The 15,060-nt window shown below is 34.7% G+C and overlaps 1 protein-coding gene across 3 annotated transcripts; it reads left to right on the forward strand.

Annotated features, from left to right (window-relative positions):
• The first annotated feature begins 4,609 nt into the window (after window positions 1-4,609).
• LOC112514036 (protein WHAT'S THIS FACTOR 1 homolog) lies at window positions 4,610-14,788 on the forward strand. 3 transcript variants are annotated; one of them, XM_025120327.1, is made up of 3 exons: window positions 4,610-4,802; window positions 6,895-8,199; window positions 14,490-14,788. In XM_025120327.1, exon 2 carries the CDS (start codon window positions 6,915-6,917, stop codon window positions 8,184-8,186), a length of 1,272 nt encoding a protein of 423 aa, XP_024976095.1. In that variant the 5' UTR covers window positions 4,610-4,802; window positions 6,895-6,914; the 3' UTR covers window positions 8,187-8,199; window positions 14,490-14,788. The 3 variants fall into 3 exon arrangements, with proteins under 3 accessions (XP_024976095.1, XP_024976094.1, XP_024976093.1); XM_025120326.1 differs by lacking the exon at window positions 14,490-14,788 and adding an exon at window positions 10,384-10,735; XM_025120325.1 differs by lacking the exon at window positions 14,490-14,788 and having other exon boundaries at window positions 4,611-4,802; window positions 6,895-8,436.
• Window positions 14,789-15,060: the final 272 nt, after the last annotated feature.

Consider the following 15,060-nt stretch of genomic DNA (forward strand, 5'->3'; position numbering starts at 1 on the left):
TATCTTTGATAGCACCGAATGTTTATTTGGTGTGAGTTTTGTTTTTGAGGAATACTTAAGTTCTAAGACAGTTACAATACACCTTCAACGATCACTAAACAAACTCAATGATGATCGTTGAAACTGACAAAAACAGAACTAAGTATATTCACTAAGTATAAAGGGTCATCATCAAATCACTTAGAGAGTTTGGATCAACATTTCTTAATATTTTATTCCAATTCTAAAGCTACATTACATGAGCTAGAAAACAGATTCCAATTCCTTTAACAGATTCAATTTCAATGTCTGCCAATCAATCAAATGATCAAACTTGATAACATTTCATTCTAATTCCTTCAAAATCAAATTCTTTTGACAGATTCCATTTTATCCAAAAACATTATCCAATCCAACCGCCCCCTTATTAAATGTTATGTGTTTAATGTGAAAAAAAATATAAATAAATAAAATATATGTAAATAGATTACAATTAATTGATAGATTATTTGGTATTAAGTTATAATAAATAATATTTAATTAAAATATAAGTTTTTATGATAAGGTTTCACTTAAGAAATTGATAAAAAATCATTATAGCAAAAAATAATTTATAGATAATTTCTGAAGTTAAATTGGCTCTTAAAAAATTGTTTTAGAAATTGTATTCTATTGGATGGTCAGCATCTCTAATAATTATGATATAGTTTTTCTAAAATAGAGTATCAAAAGTTAAAATCTTTAAAAAAAATTACATCCAACTCCAACAACTACTATGTTTTTAGCAATTCCCTATATTATTAAAATATTAAATATATTTACTAAAATATTATTTCTCTTTCCTAAATACTTAATTTCAATGTCTTTTATTTGTGAGAAAGAATTAAATATGATTTCTCTATCTTAAATATGGAGTTTTAGGTCCCGTTTGGTTTGCAGAAATTGAATAGATTTGGGGGATTTGCATTTCAAATCCATTCCAATTCCATGTTTGGTTTGTTTGATTGTCCAGATTTGAAATCCAATAATTTAATTGAAATCTTTCAAATATAGGATTTTGAAATCCTTAGGAAGTGCTCGGGATTTCACGTCATTTCGTAGGATTGTATGCAATAAGGTTTTAAAAAATGTTAAAAACATTTGTTTTGTAATAATCGATTAATAAAAATGTAATTCAATTATTTTTGTAATTATTTTTATAAATTATATATAAGTAATGAAGTTCTATTTTATTCCAAATCCTATAAACCAACCACACCAATGATTTCAAATTCATTCCAATCCAAATCCTTCCATGAAGTTCAATCCCTTAAAAACAATCATGCAAACCAAACGGACGCTTAAAGATTTCTCAAAATTTGGAGATTTGTACCCTCTTTTCTTTTTTCTACTTTAACATATGTTATAGCATTTGTTAAAGAGTTGAACGATGAAAATAGATGACGAGTGGCGATCGACCAAAGAAGTAATAACCCCTAAACAAGATAACGCAAGACCTAACTGAAAAATGAATCGAATTAGTTGTTGGAGAAAAAAAATATATCATACATCTCCAAAATCTCTATTTTAACATAGATGTTGAAGGTGCTCTAACAGCATCTCCAACAACTATGCTAAAATGGGGGGGGGGGGGGAATTAGCAATTTCTTTTGCTTCAAGAATACTATCTTGTATGCTGAAATAGAGAAAAGGAGAGAGAGGTTGTAAACATTCCTAAATTTAAAGGATTTTTTAAATAGAATGAGAAATTATTATTTTAATAAATTTCTACCAATAATACGAATTAAAAATAAATGTTTGGAAAAGAGAAATAATATTTTATTAATTATAACTAATATTTTAATAATATAATTAATGTTATAATTGCTGAAATACAGTAGTTGTTGGTATTGAATGTAGTTCTTTTTAAAGATTTTGACTTTTAAAAACATCTCTAACAAATTATTTAAAATATAGAAAATAGAGATTTTGTTCTCTATTTTACTCTAATAGATTCTCTAAAATATTCTTTAAAATAAAAAACCAATAAGATTAGATTATTATTTTATATAAATTTAAAAAAAATGCATTAGAATGATAATTAATATAATATATTAATATTATGATTAATATTAGAATGAAATTATTTAGATTTTTGATTTTCTAATTAAAACCCGTTAGAGATGCTTAACTTTATAGGTGACTTGGTACGATACCAAGTTTTTTTCTCTAATACCGTGTATAAACCAATTATAATTGGTACACAAATTCGACATCATGTACCAACCAACTGTACTTAGGGGGTGTTTGAGATTGCTTATAAAAGCTGTTTTTTAACTTATTTCAGTCTGGCATCGGTGATAAGCTGTTTTCTGGTGTTTGGATAAGAAAAAAAAACTGTTTATACCGGTGCCAAACCGGTAATAAGTTGTTTTTGATAAGTTAATCTTTCATGACTTATGAAAAACTGCTTATTACCAGTTTATAATTTTAATCTTGTTTTATTAACTCCGGTTTGATACCACATAAGTTAATAAACACTTTTACAAAAAAGCATAAGTTGTTTTAAATAAGCAATTCCAAACACCCCCTTAGTACTGATTTAGTGGTACCAACTTTTTTTGGTTGGTAAATGTTGGTACCGGTTTTCTTCCAACTTCACATTATACATGAAAACTTGTCAATTTTAATCAAAATTTAAGTAAATTTTGAGTTTCCAGACAAGGACAGACCCATAATTTTTTTCAAACGGTGGCACCGTATAATTAATATAATATAATATAGATCCAAAAATAATTACAAAACATATGGTTTTTATAGGAACGATAAACAACTCCTAAACTTGTATCCGACGCGTCTTCATCTTTTGAAAACGGTCAATATATACCAAAAAATTATTATAAAAAGTATGGCTTTTATAGAATAGAGAAACAACTCCTAAATTTGTCCTCGACATGTCTTCATCTTTTGGAAACGATCGATGACATCTTCATTTTTAACATAATTATGTGCTTTCTTTTCTATGGCACAAATGAGAGCATAATTCAAAAAATCATCTCCAATTTTTTTTACATAAATGGCTAAATCTGAAAAGTGAAAACAGAGACCAAAGTCACCAAATAACCATGTAGTAAGTGAAAATCGTTCGAGAATCGTCACTTGAGAGTTGAGAATCGTTCGAGTCTTCCAGCCGATTTTCGATTTATGTCACTCACTCGCTGCTGTCTGGTCTGGACTTGCTTGCCGACTTGGACCTGATCATGTTTATTCTCGTAATTTCATTGGCCGGGTTACTAAGTTTAAGGGCTATTGGGCTAAGCCTAAGGCCTTTGTAGTTTGTTTGATTAATTGGGCTTTGCATATTAGGCTTTTGATTTGGCCATTTGGGCTTTGTTTTATTTAGGTTTCATGTTACACGATTTGGGTTTCAGGAAAATACGGTAACACTTTCTAAAACAGTACGGTTGTATCGTTCACAAACCTAATTTTTTTACTCTTTAACGGATAAATAATACGGTGGCACATGCCACCTAAACCACCCAGCCGGGTCCGTCCATGCTTCCAGGTAATACATGTGATGTTTAACGGGTTTTAATTGCAAGGAATAGAACTTGCAAACATCCAAATGTTCAAATAAAATAATTAAAGTTATAAGGTTTAATATCAAATACAACAAAATATAAAAAAAGCTAATAACAAATAAATAAGTCGATACCATGATACTACCGTAATATGCAGCTGTCATAACCGTGCACCAACCAAGTTTATGTACTTGATATAACATTATGAACCAACAATAATCGGTACCAATTTAATTGATATAATTTGATACATATATAATTTAACTGGATTGATTTAATACAATATTACCACCTCTATTTTAACTTAATTTTAAAGGATATATAACACAGCTGAAAGACGATTTTGCAAAAGGCGAGTATGATGTCTGCATGTACCTTGGCGGCCTATTGTTGCTGTTCACCGTCTTCCCTCCCCTTCTCGGTAAGTTGAAATTTTCTAGGGTTTAGGATCAGTAATCGCTCCTGACCCTTGAGTAATTGACGTGTTAGATTTCATCCTCCAAAAACTTTGACATTAGTGATTACAATTTACATATTCAGTTTGGATTTGGGAACTAAAACTTTAAGAAATTGAAACTAAGTTTTGAGATAAAGGTTCATCTGTCATGTATTGCTGAGAATTTAATAACTAAGTTTGAGATACGGTATATCAAACTAAGTACGGTGATTTGGGGAGTGCCTGAAAGGTGTTCGATGAAATGCTGGGGATAAATGTAGTTATTTCACAAAGCCTCAGAAGAAAGTGCATCCCTTTATAAATTAACTAGGATAAAAATTAACATAGACTTGTTCAGTTGTGAGGAATTCTTCTTGTTGATTAAGGTACAGAAAACAAGACACTTGGAATTGATCACTTTCTGTCTTTCTTGAAGACAATTAGAACTTCCCTTAGGAAGAGATTGGTAGGAAGTAGATTTGCTGGATGTATAAGTTGTTCAAGGTTGCTGGAGGTATATGACTATATGTGGTTAATCTCAGCTGAAAAATAAATAATTCGTGTATCCTATTGTATCTTGTGCTCATTCCTTCACATAACATGCTTTGAAAGTTACCTGTTTTTAGCGTTGTTCTAAAAGATTGTGCTGTTCTTGTAGGGTTGTATACTTGTGATTGACTAATTTACATAATAACTTCTACGAATTAAGAGGACCCCTGGATTCGAATCCTGGCTCCACCCCTAGACTCATTGACTCTTTTCCTATCGCCGTTGGAGCTTGAGTATCTCCGTCATAACTATCTCTCCTCATCTATTTTCTTCTTCAGGTATGAACAATGCGAATTCATTTATTTGTGTGGGCTTCGATGATTTGGATTTGTTTATTTTGATGACTAATGGTTTTATATTGTTTGAAATTTGCTTTTGATTTATATGTTGTTTGCTGTGAATAAAAATTATGTGTTTCGGTTTAGAAAATTTAACTGTTCTGTTGTTTTTTGCTTACCATATGAACTGGGATTTTGATTTTGTAGTCTTGCTTACCATATGAACTGGGATTTTTATTTTGTAGTCTTGCTTACCATATGAACTGGGATTTTTATTTTGTAGTTTTGCTTATGCTGTGATCTCTGTGTTTTGCCTTCACCGTTTTCATGGATGAAAGATATAATAAGCCTATCATTAAATTATTTTAGAGTTAAGAAGTCATGTATGCCAAGTGTTTGTAAAAATGCCCGACTTGTCTAATTTTATTTCTCCTCCATCTTCTTTATGATAAAAACCCACATCATCTTATTAGATATACACTTACCTAATCATAAACATCGAAGGTATATAACCAAATGAACTTGAAAATTTATGACAGTGAATTCAAATCCTAACCTGTAATCAGTATGCATAAAACCAAAAGCTAAAACAAATTAGAAAAGAAGATGATGATAAATGTACATTCAAATCGATTAGGTTCTCGTCATCTACGTTTATCAATTCAATTGTCTAACAGTCTAATTTGTTAGCATCTGCATTGGATTTATATTATCCACCCCCAGCTGGAAACGGCTGCTAATACCTCGTAGGCTGAGAAGCAAGGAATCCGCCCAAGGAGGGGCTCGCATCTGACATGTACTAAATGCCCTGTCCAAGCCAAGGAACTTACTCCGAAGAGTCAATAAAATAAAAAGGGTACTCAAGCGTTTCGGAAAGCCATGCATTCTTCACCTTTATCGGTGACAACAGAATGTTGTAATTCTAACTAACCCAACCATGTTAAAGCAAATTTAAAATTTAATCAACCACACATAGTTAGGAACACTTATACGGTATACAACTGTACCAAATACTTTAATATGGTCAAATATCATGCATTCCAAACAAATTGATCAATTCATCATCAGCATTAATGAACTCTTATACAAGATAACTGGGACTAGCTAAAACATGAAACATAATACTAATAATAGAAACTATTGAGGTGACCCGGGGTAACTTTAAAAATAGTATAACTATGACTGTTAATACGAACCGGAATTATATTGTTCTCATTAGAGTTGATAATGTTCCTAAATTTAAAGGGAATGTTGCTATAACATTAACAATTGTCACACTTATCAGCAAGCTCCATATGCAACTATGCAACCTCCAGGTCGCATACAAGGGCAGAAGGTTAAATGCTCAATCTAGGGCTTAGTTTAGTTTGGCTCTTGTTTTGCTTCTTCTCTTCTGCGACAATGGACAAGTGTGGGTGCCATTAGGAGGATGCCTTGTGATTGATTATTGCATCTTTGTTAAAGGTGAACTGTTTGTAATTGTGCCTCTATTGATTATCAATATATAAAAGCTTAGGGGCCGTTTATCAGACACTTACCCGATAAGTGCTTACCGATAAAATTTAACACTATTATGTACTTACCGGGTAAGATTTTAGTTTACCAAAACGACATAGTATACAATAATTTACCCGGTAAGCGCTTATCGGGGTAAGAGTCGTCGCACTCACTGAGTAAGACTTTTGATCCTTGTCTCGCTCTTACCGGGTAATATGCTTGATTCTTACCATATTCATCCCGTAAGGTAATGCGACTTGGTAAGCGCTTACCCGGGTAAACGTTGGGTAAACGGCCCCTTAGTCTCTTCCCTGTGGATGCACGCCATTTCACAATAGTTGAATCATGTTAATCGTTGTCTTCTTTAGGTGTGTTCCATTGCATGTATGTTGTTGGTTATCATTATTTTGCATTGTTATCTGTTTGGGATATTTGAATACTACCGCTTACTTTGCATCATTGTTGGGTTTCACTTGTACATGTTAATAGTATTATTGTTTGGGACATGTTTGCATCAGTTTGTGGAAATTATCCCCAATAAATAGATGAGAAGATTTTGTGTTATATTATATAATTTTTCTATTTCTTCAAACAGGATTAGGTCTCGGTAAAATAATGAAGATGCAAAGTGGGAAAATGGTAATCAATATTTATGTGCAGAATCCAAAATTTTCAGCTTCTGCGATTTGTTTTCCTCCGTGGCATCTTCATCTTCTCCGAAGGTTCTCTCTATGGTCTATGAAAAAAGACCCAGATCTTGAAGCTTCCTTAACTAGAAACCGTCGATGGATTGTAAATAACCAAATTAAAAACATAATCTTGCAGTGTCCTGATCAGGTGGCATCGGTTAGTTTCCTCCAGAAGAAGTTCAAAAATCTTGATCTTCAAGGGAAAGCCCTCAATTGGATTAAGAAATACCCATGTTGCTTTGAAATACACCTTGAAAATGATGAATATCATTGTCGGTTGACCAAAAAGATGCTCTGTCTGGTAGAAGAAGAAGAATCCGTAAAGGATATGCAGGAAACAGTATTTGTTGAGAGATTAGCCAAGGTATTGATGATGGTTTCTAATCATAGACTCAGTGTCTCAAAACTCAATGAATTGAAGAGATATTTAGGATTACCGGATGATTATTTGATAAGAATCATACCGAAGCATCTTGATATGTTTCGAGTCGTCAATTATAGTGGGAGGAAGAGTTCAATGGAAATTGAGCTCACCGCCTGGAAGCCAGACCTGGCAGTCTCTACCATTGAAAGAATAGCTCAAAAGCAGGGTTGCAAGCCATCGTTCCCATGTTCGTTGCCCCCAAGTTGGGTAAAATCATGGGAGAGATTTCGTGAATTCGATTCATATCCTTACATTTCCCCTTACGTGGATCCCAGAGGTTTAGAAGAGGGGTCAAGGGAATTAGAGAAGAGAACAATTGGTTTAGTGCATGAATTCCTATCTCTTACACTATGGAAGAAGGCATCAATCATCAAGCTAGGTCATTTCAGGAGGGAATTCTGTTTACCAGAAAAGTTAAATGTTTTGCTGCTCAAGCATCCTGGAATCTTCTACGTTTCAAATAAATATCAAATTTATACTGTTCTGCTTAGAGAAGGATATAGAGGGTCAGAACTGCTTGTCAAAGATCCACTTGTGGTTGTAAAGGAGAAATTTGGGGAACTGATGCAGGAGGGACTTCATGAGTATAATAGAAGGCACCATATGCTAAATTTAGAAAAGCAGAGAAAGAAAGGCATGATAGCAATGAAACAAGGGAAAAAAGACCCTGTCAATGATGAAGATGGCACAGAAGATGATGATCTTGGTGGTATATTTGATCCCGAGGAAAGAAAACGCTTCTATAAAGTTCTCTTCGAAGACAAGGCCCCATGATTTCTTTGTAGAGGTACGTTTTTCAGATATTACTAATGAGGTGCTCTTATTTACAATTCAATATATTCACTCTTGAGGCTTGAATTGTTTTAATTGATTATTGTTCACATGCATGATACTTTATTCTCATAGAACATAAAATTGTTTCATATTTCTAAAATTTATTGACATAGATAGAAGTCCATTATCTACTTAGGTTGAGTTAATGGTGAGTACTTGTATAAAGAAAAATGTAATGATGAGTTTAAGAATTGTTGGTGATTTTAGTGTCATCAACTATTTGGTGTAATTGTGATTTACTTGAGATCGATTGTGGCAATGATACAAAAATATGTGAGTTAGGAGGTGCGGAGTGCACACTCACAAATGTTTCCCCTATCACCTTAGATCACCATAAAGCTGGGATCAAGGAGGCCGCGCCCCCTTGCGGGGTTCCTAGGAGCTGAGCCCTTAAGTTCTAAAAGACTTGGAAATTTTCTAAGTCTTGTATGCTTTCAGCCGTTGATAAGCCATCGCTGAAGAGCCTCAGCTGTCGCTGAAAGGCCTTTAGCTATCACTGAATAGCCTTCAACTGTCGCTGAAAGGCCATCCATGAAGGCCATCGCTAAAAGCCTTCAGCTGTCGTTGAAGATGTATTTTCCAGAACTTAAGATTTGGTTGTAACTATCTTTTGACCTTATCCATTAACGATTACAACCGTTTAACCGCCATAACTGTCGATCTCTCTTATAAATACATAATTTTGTGATCTAAGTACTATATATACGAAATTGGTGCCATATTTATTTCACGTATGATTATTCTAGATTATCCCGGTACTGATTTCGTGTAAACCCAAGGCATAATAGGGACGAAATACGGTATATGGAAAGCGATTTCCAAACACGGTCTAGAAAATTATCCAAGTAATTCTAACCACAAAACCCAATTCACAACAAGAATGAGTAATTTTTTTCCTCACGGAAGATTAAGTTGGAAATTTTGAGACAACTGAATAGAAGCAATCTGCAATCCTAGGGGTTGTTTGGTTGGTTTTTCATTAAGTCCTGTATGGATAAACCTATATGTGTGGTTAAATTTGTGTATAGATTGGGAAGGTTTTCGTGTTTTTTTTTGGGGGGGGGGGTGTTGATAGATAGGAGTGTGTTTTTTAATTGGGAGGGGTAGGTTTGGAAAAAACATGACGTTTTGCATAATGCTTCCCCCTAGAAGGTTATTGAATAAGCCACTACCGAACAATCATATATAGCTGACCGAATAAGCTGTAAGTCACTATTAAGCTGCTAACAAAGAGTCCCCTAGTGTTCACTATGTCTTCTATTCTTGTAGAGGTGTAATGAGTGTAGAATAATAGATTTCCTTCCTTGTATTTATTCAATAATACAAGACTGCTTGACTCTGTAATATGAAAGCTAGATATACCACATTCCTTCAAATGACAACCGAACCCTATATTGCAAATTTGGGGTGCATGATTTGGCTTTGACCATCAATCTTAGGTGGCGTTTGGTTCATAGATTCCTTCAGGATCTTATGGAATTGGAATGTTGAATTCCTTTGACCACATTCCATTCCTTTGTTTGGTTCATTCTTTTTAGTGGAAGGAATCTTTAAATTCCATCAAATTCCTTGAATGAGGGATTTTGACATATCATGAGATATACATGGTATTATAATGGAATGGAATTTAACCTGTTCATAATTCCCAAAATACCTTTTAACTCCAAATATACACTAATACCTTTCACAACTGACACCTTTTCTCGTCGATCTGGAAAAACTCTCGAGAACATCTTGTCTTCTCCATTGCGGCACCAGGGTTCGATTTCGTCTTTCACGCAGGTTCAATTTCGTCTTCACAAGTTTGAAAATACTCTCTCGTCTTCTCCATCAACTGTCTCTATGATTTAAGGGATTTATTGTTCGGTTTATGCTTCGATTTTTGTTCGATTTTAGTTTGTTGGTTCGATTTATGTTTGATTTCTGTTTGATTTATCATTTCAATTTGGTTATGGTCCGATTTATTTGATGTTGTATGGTTTGATTTATGCTTCACCCTACTCTCTCGATCTATGGTTTCTATGGTTTCGATTTCTAGATGTTGTATCTGTTTGCTATATTGATTTCCAGATGCTATATCTGTTTAGCAAGGGTATTTTAGTCATTTACGTTAATTTCATTCCAATTCCTTTAACAGATTCCGTTCCAATTCTGCCAACCAAACAAGTGGTCAAACGTGACATCATTCCATTCCAATTTTATTTGACAGATTCCATTCCATCCAAAAACATTATGTGAACCAAACGTCACCTTAGGTTTGAAGGTAAACTCATCCTTGCGAAGTTTACCACTATGGTCATCAAAATGAAAACTAGGTAGTCGAATCGTTTAATGGAGGTTGAGTTTGTATCTAATAGGAAGAAGGGAGTTGGTTTATAATCAAAATCTTTCTCAAGTTTCATGCATTGATTCCATATTCATCCAAAGATAGAAAAATTTCACCACTTTAGCTTCCATTTGATATTCTCATTTGTAAGCATCCACATATCCCTAACCAGAAGTTAAGAAAATGTTCATCTTTGTAAATCGTTGTGTGCATAACGATTTTTGTTCTTCCGATGTAAAAGAACATTTACAGTGGATCGTCCCGATAAGGTGTCTCGGTCTGGATGTAGCCGAGCTTTGGTGAACCATGCTACATCGTTTGTGAAGTTTCTCTAAACCTTGTCTCTTCGCATTTCAAGTTTGTATTTGCGATTGTGGTGTTGATATCTTTCATTTACACACTTTTTAATCAAACATTTTTCTGCATTAAGTTTTGTTTGAAATAAGACCTTGTTTGTTTTTAAAAAAAAATCTTCTTAATGGCCTCTTATCACTTGTATGATAGATGTCAACCAAATCAGACTTTTTCTTTTTTCCTTTTTTCAGACCTCTTATCACTTACTATCCTCTGATGAAATAAGAGGTGAACCCACTCCTTATTTGTCTCTTAGGGTGCGTTTGGTGCGTGGAATAGGGACAGGACATGACAGGACACACTTGTCCCATGTTTGGTGTGTTATTAAGTGGAACTAACCTGAACAAAGGTGGGACATGGGTGTTTACCCTTACCCCCCTAGAACTAAGTAGAACAAGGTTTTTTTTACTAATCTACCCTCACTTCATCTCGTGCGTCCTTCCCCATCGGTCCTCCATTCTCCATCGCTCCTCCATTCCATCCCACCCTACCTCTCCTTCATCAATCGGCGATCGGTGACAGCAGCACCAGGTATCCCTCTCCCTTTCTCACTCTTTCTGTCTCCATCGCACCCTACCTTCTCCTACAGTGGTATTCTTCACCATTTTCGCCAGTACACAGCAGCAGCGAAAGACAAGGGTTTTCTTCTTCCACCATCAGGTATCCCTCTCCCTTTCTCACTCTTTCTGTCTCTATCTCTTTCGCTATCTCCGCCCTCTTCCTCTCGCTGTCTTTATCTATTCTTCATTGTCTTCTTCTAATGCACCAAACTTGTGATTGTAACCCTAGATCTGCCATCAATTTTCGTCTGTGTTATAACTTCGACATAGAATTTTTTATTGATTTATGTATAGTCTTTTTCTGATGAAAATTTGGCATTTTTATTGGTGTCGAGTGAATACGATTCAAGTTGAATTACTGTAAGTTAGATATAATTTCATATAGTTTTGAGATGTAGCGTAGTATGTCAATATATGGGTTTTGGTGGGTTTTTGATCAATCAATGATCACCCTATTGTTCTTGAGATCTTTGTCGAGTGAATACGAACGTTACAGTATGCTTCCAAACCCATGTCTTCTACACGAATTCTGTATGCACAGTATGCTTAAAAATTGATTTACTGCTATTACATGTTGGGATTGCTATGTTTAGATGCTTGAACATATTTTGATTGTCGCACATGGGAGCTTTAACATAGCTTTATATTTGATTATTTAGTAAAAAAACACAAAACAACTCACTGGGGGTAAATTGGTCATTTTAACCAGTACTATCTTGTCCTGTCCTGTCATGTCTTACCAAACGCTGAACAGATGTCCTGTCCTGTCTGCGCACCAAACGCACCCTTATTGTTCTCCAGATTATTGCATGCCTCTCTCAAATCGGATCCTCCCCGTTCCTCGCTTCTAAATCCTGGCCTCTCCCAAACGATTAACCTAAATTGATCCACGATCTCTATCGATCCCAGGTTGTTGATCTTAATCTATCTTATGGGCCGTTTACTAAACACTTACTGGTAAGCGCTTACTTATATCACTTATCTTACCGATTGAGCATGGATAGGATCGACAATCTTATCCAGTAAGAGACATAGCAAAGACCGAGAGTCTTACCCAATAAATGAGGGAAGTGCTTACCGGGTTTAAGACGCTTACCAACCATCCGTTTTTATGGCCGAGAATGTTACACAATAAGGTGAGTAAGGGTGATATCTCTTGTCGGTAAGCGCTTATCCAATAAGCGTTTATTCTAAACGGCCCCTAAAGTCAATCTCATCTGTCTCTCATCGTTCTTCACCAAGCGTTTATTTGTAGATTGAAGTAAAGAAAAGGTTATCGTTCTTCACCGAGGTATTTTTTCGATCTATTTAAATGTTAATTGTTTGTCAGATGAAAGTAATTATGGTTGACATGTTTCTGTGTTGTTTCAATTTGTTTCTCCACAATGGGTCTTATGATGAGATGGTGTTCTTGATTTAGAAATTGTTTTAAAAACATTTCATAAGGAAAACAATGACCAAACCCCATAGATTTGTAATATGAAGAGAGAGGAAAAAAACTAATTGAGATAAAGATACAAAGAGAATTGCAAGACAAAATTTATAGCGATTTAGGGGCAGTTTACCAAACACTTACCCGTAAAATTTAACACCATCACTTACTTATCCGGTAAGATTTTAGTCAACAAAAACGGCATCATATGCAACAAATTACCCAGTAAGTGTTACCTGTGGTAAGAGTCGTCTTCTTCACTTACTGGGTAAGACTCTCGGTCGTTTTCTCGCTCGTTTTCTCGCTCTTACCGGATAAGATTATTGATACTTACCGTACTCATCCGAGTAAGATAATGTAACTTGGTAAGTACTTACCCAAATAAACCTTTAGTAAACGGCACTTATACGCTCCCCCTCTTGTACTTGGATTTTTTTTTTTTGCTTGTTTGGTGCTATGTATAGCATTTTTAACTATTTACTGGGAAGTCCAACATACTAGATAGCCCCTTATGATTTTGGTTAAAGTTCATCAAAATAAAACAAGATGAATGATGGGCTTTCCATGATTGAGAGAGAGAAGAACAAAGGGTATAAATAAAAAGGAAATCGGACAAAATAGTCATTTCTCTCACATAAATTGGTCTCTCGGATATTCCTCTCCCTAGTTTGTCCAAATATACTATGTCCGCAAGTCCCACGTATGCCATTTGCGGACCTAGCTAAAAGACAAAAAAAATTATCAGATTTGACTCAGGTCCACAATTGCAATAGCCAAGTTTATGATTTGAATTTCTTTTTTGTCTTTTAGTTGAGTCTGCAAGTGGCGGATGTGGGACTTGCGGACATAGAGACATTTGGGTAAATTCGGGAGAGAAATGACTAGGAGACCAATTTAGGAGTGAGAAATGACTATTTTGGCCAATTTCTCTAAATAGAAGGAACAATCGGGAAAGATAGATTTTGTTGCAATGTGGGGTTTCATTTGTTTATCATCAATTATCAGTCACAATCGAGTGATCTAAAAGTGGTGCAGAAATTCATTGTGGAGTCGATCGGTAGTTGAATCCATTTTCGATTGAAATGGGTTTGCCATGTTGTTTTGGAATGAAAGAGGTGCAGAATTCATTAGGTTTGGAATGAAAATTCAAAAAACATTTGCAGTTGAGGTGAGGATTGAGTTCCAGTGAGAAGCGTAATAAAAGATCTTCAACCTTAGTCAATCTTAATTGAATGTCAACACTAATGAGGTGCATCAGGATACACTAGATCAACTCTCTTCTAAAAAGCAAATTCATGGGTAGACATGAGATTGAAAGTAATCAAGGGTTCAGATCTCTTACGCTTTTCATTATAACTTCATTTTTTATAACTTCACTTCTCACACGATCTTTTTCCTTGCAGTTGAATCCATTTTGGATTGCTATCCTATCATCTTACTTCTTACGCTTTTCATTATAACTTCACTTCTCACACGACCTTTTGCCTTGCAGTTTCTGAACATTTCTTTCTAACGTTGCTACTTCTTTTATGTGTTTCCCAACATTTTAAAGCCCAAATCGTGTATTGTAGCAATGTTCGAAGAACTTCCTTTACAACCGGTGATAGATTTTGAAAGGTCGTTAGGGATGTGAAGAGAATGGGATTCAATACTTCAAAAACAAGTTTTCTTTCGGGTTGTTCATGTTGTCAAGGGGACGAGAAAATCGATCTAAAAATGGGGTTGGTCCAAAGAGGAGATTTTGGTCGCTTTCGAGAAACCAGGGTGTATGATCGCTTCAACGAATAAGATTTACGCAAATCTTGAATTTTCTTGTTAATACAGTCGATTGGGAAAGAAGTTGCTTATAGTCATCTGTTTTTAGCTTTGAGAAGAGAGTCGTTCCTAGGTGTTTGGTTTATCGGTATCTAGAAGGCAAAAGGGTCGACCTAGGACTTTTACTTCACCAAGTCGGTGATGTATTCAGATTAGAGACCGCAACTGGGATCTCAATCCCCATCTCTATCGGGGATTTTTTCCCGTCTACACAATTTACCTTTTTATCTCTCAATTTTGCGTTTGAACGACATATCATGCTAAAATATTAATCTCCCAACTTTTAATTGTTGTATTTCTATAAGAGTAATATAAAAAGCACAGTTT

Source organism: Cynara cardunculus, assembly GCF_001531365.2.
Source record: "Cynara cardunculus var. scolymus isolate 2C chromosome LG 6, CcrdV1, whole genome shotgun sequence".
Taxonomy (NCBI): Eukaryota; Viridiplantae; Streptophyta; class Magnoliopsida; order Asterales; family Asteraceae; genus Cynara; species Cynara cardunculus.

Bases quoted from the DNA above. Each gene is read 5' to 3' on its own strand.
- LOC112514036 (XM_025120327.1), top strand. From the start codon at position 6,915: ATGAAGATGCAAAGTGGGAAAATGGTAATCAATATTTATGTGCAGAAT.